The sequence below is a fragment of the Daphnia pulicaria genome, chromosome 4, assembly GCF_021234035.1.
Source record: "Daphnia pulicaria isolate SC F1-1A chromosome 4, SC_F0-13Bv2, whole genome shotgun sequence".
Taxonomy (NCBI): domain Eukaryota; kingdom Metazoa; phylum Arthropoda; class Branchiopoda; order Diplostraca; family Daphniidae; genus Daphnia; species Daphnia pulicaria.
This window is the reverse complement of record NC_060916.1, coordinates 14,674,278-14,681,520: the sequence shown is the minus strand read 5'-3', so window position 1 is coordinate 14,681,520 and position 7,243 is coordinate 14,674,278. Positions and strand designations below refer to the sequence as shown.

At 41.9% G+C, this 7,243-nt stretch overlaps 1 protein-coding gene and 1 long non-coding RNA gene across 2 annotated transcripts; one reads left to right on the top strand and one right to left on the bottom strand.

The window, feature by feature from the left end:
• LOC124337760 (vascular endothelial growth factor receptor 3-like) lies at nucleotides 1-4,519 on the bottom strand. The gene is made up of 16 exons (XM_046791785.1): nucleotides 4,453-4,519; nucleotides 4,217-4,381; nucleotides 3,979-4,149; nucleotides 3,724-3,908; nucleotides 3,484-3,655; nucleotides 3,247-3,407; nucleotides 3,000-3,180; nucleotides 2,745-2,930; nucleotides 2,476-2,664; nucleotides 2,278-2,408; nucleotides 1,914-2,213; nucleotides 1,686-1,854; nucleotides 1,257-1,599; nucleotides 936-1,194; nucleotides 619-871; nucleotides 1-543 (listed from the first exon to the last, which is right to left on the bottom strand). Exons 1-16 carry the CDS (start codon nucleotides 4,517-4,519, stop codon nucleotides 26-28), a joined length of 3,450 nt encoding a protein of 1,149 aa, XP_046647741.1. The 3' UTR covers nucleotides 1-25.
• Nucleotides 4,520-5,515: 996 nt separating this feature from the next.
• LOC124338434 lies at nucleotides 5,516-6,353 on the top strand. Its single transcript, XR_006917833.1, has 3 exons — nucleotides 5,516-5,606; nucleotides 5,806-5,940; nucleotides 6,203-6,353. It is a non-coding gene; the product is annotated as an uncharacterized LOC124338434 (long non-coding RNA).
• Nucleotides 6,354-7,243: the final 890 nt, after the last annotated feature.

Here is a 7,243-nt window from a genome sequence, read left to right as displayed (position 1 = left end):
GCGGGAATGGATGCGAAAGAAATTTTCAAACTTGTGGGTCAGGTAACACGTCTAGGTAATCTTGTGTCGAGTTGTCTGCCAGGCTCTTTTGAAAAGATAACGGGGGCTGTGGAAGTGTGTCGATTTCCGTTCTGGCGTCGATGTAATTCGTCACACTCAACTGCGGATACAATTTGCCAGGGGCATTTGGGCACTGTGACGAAGTGGAAGCGTTTGAAAGCCAAATGACTTGTCGATTTTCAGTGCTGGTCATCGTTTCATATTCGGATTTAGCCTCAGGATTATTAAAACGGATTTCTTTGTTCATTTTCACGTAATTGTTCTTTTCTTCCGTCACTGCCGGCCCGGCGAAACGTTGACGGATGATTGGATCGACTGCCTTGTGAAAAATTTGCTCCAATTGGGCGAATGTCGTCCTCTCTTCCTCATTGTGCTTCCAGCAATCCGCCATGACGTCGCCGATGGCTTTGGGCATTAATTCCGGTCTCTCCATCCGTTTGCCATTTTGCAAAAATTGAATCAAACCCTCCAGTCCACTCACCTCTGTTCAGATATTAAAGAATATATATCTGCAGTATATAGATTTATTATCAGCCAAGTTAATTAAGTTGTCTTTACCTGGGTAGGGTTGTTTGCTGAGGGAAAAGAGTTCCCAAATGGTAACGCCGTAAGACCAAACATCCGACTGGGAGGAAAAGACTCGGTCGATCAGCGATTCAATGGCCATCCACTTGACAGGCAGAGCTTCTTGTCCTTTTTTCTCATAGATGCCATTCTTGTAGATTTGGCGCGACAGTCCAAAATCGGCGATTTTTACAATGTTGTCATCCGCCAGCAGAACATTGCGAGCCGCCAAATCTCCGTGCAACACCTTGGGGTGGGGATAAATCTTATTTTAAAGATCACCAACGGAATTAAGATTTTTCAGCATTTACCTTTTGTTTAGTTAAGAAGTTCATTCCGCAGGCGATTTGGTAGGACCATTCAATCAAGTCGTGAGTGCAGACGATGGGGCTACGAGGCTCCTCCTTTTGGTTGCAACTGGGTGACCAATATCGGGTAGTGAAATCAGAATTATTACATCCGTTGTCAACTGCTGGTGTCGGTTTGGCGGCGCTTTCATCCGACGAGGCCGAAGTCAATAAGTTGGGAATATTTCCAACTATTTGAGGCGCCAGTTTAGGAGCGGCATTTCTGGAGTTAATCAATTTTATTGGGGTTTTAAAATCATTTGATTATGTGTTTGGTTGACTTACTGATGACAGAGAGGTGAGGGATCGCCGTTTGCGTCGAGTTCGTTCACGAAATGGCGACGATTGGTCATCAAAAAGTTATGTAAATTTCCGTGGGCACAGTATTCTACGATGACCATCAATTCGCCTAGGACAAGATTTTTTGTGCAGGCTCCTAGAAGACTCACGACGTTTAAATGTGAACCCAAATGAATCAGGATCTTGAGCTCCGACGCCAGTGACGTCAGCCCAGTGTTGTCCAGCGCAGACTTGACCATTTTCACGGCGACTTTGCTGTTTCCCGGGCCCATTCCCACGGCTTTAGCTTGAACGACACGACCAAATTCTCCGACGCCCAACTGTTGCCCTATTTAAAAAAAAAAAAAAAAAAAAAAGTACCGGTACCTTATGAAATCAACCAGTGGTTTTCTTTAATTCAATCAAATGTCTCACCAAGAACCAAATGACTGGCGGGAAATTCGTATTTATTGTTGTAGGGCAGAAGGTCCACTTGGTCTTCCAAAGGCGAGTTGGGATTGATTCTTTCCAAATTGCCCTCTAACAGCTTTAAACGGTTATTGATCAAACGATTATCGATCGCCACCTGAGCCATTTGCGGTACCTGAAAATTGGACAATGTTTACGCTCTATGGAATCTAGCATTTTGATGTGTAACAGAACCCTTTGTTTGTGGTAGCGTTTAAGGAAGACAGCGAGTAGGATGATGGCAACGATGACGATGCCAGTAATGATTATGGCTGCCACTGTAACAGCGGCGATGACTCCGATTCCCAATCCGTGAACCTTGACGTGAAAATACTTTTCTATTGATCCTTTAATGTTGCTGAACTTGCAATAGTAGGTGATGTCGGTGCTGGCGTAGTTAACGATGAGGACGCTGTTACGTCCATCATCCGACGTATTGATGTCGTGGTACTTGGTCCTTTCGTCGTCCAGGATTTCTTCAGCCGAATGGTTTCCCTGTTTACGAAATTGGGAATGTGACGCAAGGATATTTTGTTTAAACGGAAATGATGGATTTTACAATTCTCATGAACCACTGGACTCTGGGCTTTGGGACGGCGGCATTGTCCCGGCATTCGAGTGAAAATTCGCTTCTCAGATCAACGTCTTTAGGTTCATCATCCGCATTAACTATAAACGGTGCCATAGAACCTAGTGACAAAATTCAAATTGAATCAAATCAGCTCTGTGACATCATTCCAATGACTCTTATTTATACTAGCGACATTCACTGTGACGTTGCTGACGGGAATATTCAAATTATTGGCGTCGTAGCACTGGTATATTCCTTTGGCTTCCATCGGGATGTTGGTCCAATTCAATCGGTGTACCTGGAACGTTCCCAAAGGCGGTGGATATTCCTGGGGGCTGGTTTCGTCCTCGAACGGCAGGGAATAACCTTTCCCACCTGTCAATTTGAATCATTTGCAAGCAAAACCCAATGAAAGTAAATAAAAGACTGTAGAAATGGGATGTAAAGTGGTATACCGGCTGGGAGACTAGCTGAGCTGATTTCCATGAAAGAGTTTGTCGTTTGGTAAGGCAGTGGAACAGCAGGTAACCATCGCCATGCTAGGTCCATCACGTTTTTGTTTTTACTGCGACACGTCAAAGTGATTTGATCTCCCTCTACGATCGGAGTGGAATTATCAACATTGGTCAGTACTTGCACTCCTGTGTCAAGTGAAAAAGAGGAATAAGGAATCAATTATACAAAATGTTCAAATATTTTGGCATACATACCCTGAATTTTTATTTTGAATTTCATAGAAATGCTCTTCTTGAGTGATTTAGGCCACGTCGCCTCGCATTGGTGTTGGCCTTTCATCTCCCACGAATCGACGATCTTGATCCGGAATCCTTCCAAGGGATTGAAACTCCAGTCGCTTTTGGGATCGTCGGGTACTTCAGAGGAGGCGATTATCTAACGGATATTTCAATGTGCTGGTTTAAAACAAATGTGAAACATTTGATGTACGAGCTAACTCACTTTATTGTCGTCGTCGAATTTTTTGAGGATGACCTGAACGGATGGATGAGTCGGGCCACAGCCAACCTGAACATTGGATTCCGAATAATGACCAATGACTCGCAAGTCCCGATTGGGCCCCGCGGGCTGCATGGCCGGTGGAAGTATTAAATGTTCAGGATCTATTTAGTTGAGAAAATTGAACAGAATTATTAGTCAAGCAAAGCTTAAATACCCACTCAGTTATATTTATCGCACCTTCGACGTAAACAAATTGACGGTAATAAATGTCGTTCAGGTTATCTTTATTGTAGCAGGTGTAATAGCCCGTGTCCAAATAACTGGCGTTCTGGACAATCAGAATAGAGGTGGACTCGGAGTAACCGTCGAATTCGAGTTTTTTTAACCACCGGAATCTTGGAGGTGTTTCCTGTTGGATGGACAACATACCCGAGTTTAATTTCAAAAACTTTAAATGAAACACAATCAAATGGTCACTTTTTCGCGGTGATAGTAAGCATCCTCCTCCATTCTGTAAGGTCCGAGCCATTCCACCTGACCGAATGCGTCACCATTATAGCACGTCAAATTGAAAGTCGATCCTCTCGTGAAAATGTGGACGTCTCTTGTCCGATCGTGGAATTCGCGCATCCCACGATTATCATCGCCATTCAGGGTCGAAGCTGAAAAGCCAAATCAAGTCTTTAGATTGAAAAAATCAAACAATATTTAGCTTAATAAGTTATTAGTTACTAGAGACAGTCAAGGTGGTGTTGCTTGTCAGCTGGTTGGCGCTGTTCAAATTTCGACACTGGTAGATGCCCGAAGCTTCTTTTGGGACAGCAGTCCACCGGATGCGACTGATGATCGACATGATGGAACTGGGGCCGGAATTCAGAATACCTTTTACTATCTTTTCAGCTCCTGTAATAATTAAAAACGTCTGTTTATGGTGGCAGTATGAAACAATCATTTCCCCTATTCATTTTACCTGGTGGAAGGCGATTATGGTCGAGATTGACGACTACACCATTGGCTATCCATCGCCATGATAAAGCTACGGATGGCCCAGCTCTCCGCTCGGCACGGCAAACGATCTCCAGTGGGATACCCAGTTGCACTCGTTGAGGTAACGGCGTTACTTCGACTCCCCCAACTGTGAATGTCAACATGAATTTCACGCAAGCGCACGCGCAAGGTAGGAAATAACTTTAAATAAATTTTTACCTAAGAGTAGTTGGCAGCATTGTCCAAGCAAGACCATCAACAGGATCAGGTCTGATGGGAGATGCATTTTCAGATGTGTAGCGGTAAAAGTTGTTTGCAATTTTTCATGCAACAAAAATCGAACTATTTTAGCGAAAAAAGGATTTGAAATCGAAAGAGTTCCACGAAATCTGGGATCTAAACTTTGAGAATCATATGCCACACCTTGCAGGCTCAATAGCTTGGTGTGATCTAGGTCTTGTGGCGCATAGACCGAGTGTTCGTGGTTTCGAGTTGGCCGTTCGAGATAGCATTTACTCGATACGATCACCGACCACAGAGTTTGTAGAAGGAAAAAACCCACGGCGCGAAATACGAATATGTTGATATAATTTCCTTTTCACGTTGACTTCCCTTTGATTCGAACTCAATTGAGTTTCTTTAAAATCGTATGTGAAGAGGCTTGAATGCAGACGACACAGCTGGACGGGCATACGAGACCTTGTTCTTTCTCGATTTGCCTAGCACATTGATCTTGTCCATATGGCAGAAGGCCTCATCATTTATTGCATGTTTGCACCAGCAATAAAAACGAATAAAAATAACAACGGCGACGATGAGTAATAACATCAAGCTAATTACGTTTAATTAGCATTATATTTTTAATTAATAAAAATTTTTCTTTTGTAGTATGTACGCCGGAATTTACGTTCGCCATTTCTTTTTATTTACAAAGAAAAATATGAGGCGATCGCGTCTTTCTTTTCCCCACAATTAAAACAATTCGTTTGACGTTTAGAAATTATAGGGTTAATTCAAAATCCCCTTTTGCCATTTGGCTAATCAAAATTTTTATTTATTTATTTATTTATTTTTTGGTTCCGGTGATCCTGCTCGAGATCCTGTGTTGTTGTCATTTTGTCTGATGCTGCCTTTAATTTAAATGGCTTTTAAAATTTTTAAAACTTGGCGCGCTTGGCGGGAAAGAGAATCCACATTTTTTAAATCTGGCACCGGTGTTAATGGCTGCAACAAAAACCGGGAAAAGTTCTGCAAGTACTGCCACAGAATTGCAGATGAAAATGTCCAAGCATGAGTGCATGACTATCGCTGCTCTTCGTAAAAATATTCTGTGATAAAAGTTGTTTCTGAACCACGATGCTGTTAAAAAGAAGGTGAATAATGTAATGAATGGGTTTTGGTAATAAGATGAGCTTTGATGAAAAGTAGTAAACTGTTGAATCAAATCTCGAAAAATCTCGTTGTGTGTTTGACTAGCACTCAGATTACACCTCTAGTCAATGCTGCCCATGCTTGATTGTAGAGACATTGCTTTTATTGTTACTTAAATGTTACCTCTTCTTCATTGTGCAGATGTGGCGATGCCTGAGCCAACACCATCAACATCAACCAACCACTACGACAAGTTTTGCAGGGGTATAGAAAAGTCTATACCCCTGTTCCTGGTGTCAACCAGACATCAGCAGGGATCTCAGATTCCTTAATAAGGTATATTTAATTTTAGTAGTGATAGAAACATTTTACATTCTCTTGCACGGCCACAAAAATTTGTGCAGTGTTTGTGTGTTGCTGATTCACCTTTCTTTAACAAATCGTTTGACAATCAGTCAAATTTGTGATGCATGTGTATCCATCTTTCTTGCTTGAACCAAATATTAATAACCACTGTGTGTAATCACTATTGTTTATGGATTCCTTGCAAATTTACAAAAAGGTTTACTTATCATTATTTATTTTTATCTTTTTGTAGTTGAATTCCGTCTGATGCATCCTCCGATCTCCCACTACGTCTATTTTAGTGAGAATTCATCACGAGGACGTCCTTTCTCCCCACCTGACGTCTCTAATTTATCTTTCCTGCAAACGGAAACTGAAGGTGCTCGGCGGTTTCCCTGACTTGAAGGTAGGGCCCGTTTAAAATCTAACACTACCTTTTGGTGCGGTAGATGTTAAAATTACTGCTAAATGAGATAGGATATTGAACAATAAGGGAAAACGTGACAATTGGAGTCGTATTTTAGGCGTAGAACCGAAATGAACCATTTGAATAAGTGCCTTTCCTCCATTTTTTTTTAAAATTTGAAACACTTTCAGATAGGAAAACTCTTTGCCAATTAACTAAGAAACATTTTCCTCAGTTAATTGAATTTTTTCGTTTTATGTTTGTGAGCATAATTTTTTTAAGTGGCGCAGTTTTTGTCCCCTTCTTCCCCAGAGAATATTCTAAATCACAAGGTGGCAGGCTAGCACAAGGGTAAACATACCGACTTGTAGCGTTTGGCGTAATATTGAGAATTTAAGCCGGATAATTGACCTTCTTTTTCTACTTTCTTCTCCTTTTAATCTCCTTTTTTGAGCTATCATGGGTGAATCGAACGTCATACGTTTTTAAAAAGGATAAGGTTGGAGTAGGCGAAACATATTTTTATTTATTCAAAGATCCTGATGTTTTGTTGATGCAATGTTCTTCCAATTCTATACGTAAGGGCAGTGTGGCGCACATTTAAACTGGGAAACGCAATAGTGGATTGGAGGACGAATCTTATTTGCGAGAATGGGTGCGAAAGACATTTTTAAACTGGTGTGGTAGGTAACACGGCTAGGTAACCTTGCGTCGTTGTCGAGGTGTCTGCCAGGCTCTTTTGAAATGACACAGACATCTGTTTTCTGAGATTCGTGTAGCTCATGGGCGATTGCGGAGGGGTGTTGATTTCCGTGCAGGTGTTGATGTAATTCGTCACACCTAAGTGCGGGTACAATTTGGGAGGGACATTTGGACGCTGCGATAAGG

Bases quoted from the DNA above. Each gene is read 5' to 3' on its own strand.
- LOC124337760 (XM_046791785.1), bottom strand. From the start codon at position 4,519: ATGCATCTCCCATCAGACCTGATCCTGTTGATGGTCTTGCTTGGACAA. The intron at 3,408-3,483 runs GTGCGATAAATA...TCAACTAAATAG, and splicing joins TCAATTTGTTTACGTCGAAG to ATCCTGAACATTTAATACTT. The intron at 2,409-2,475 runs GTATAAATAAGA...TTTTGTCACTAG, and splicing joins CGTCACAGTGAATGTCGCTA to GTTCTATGGCACCGTTTATA.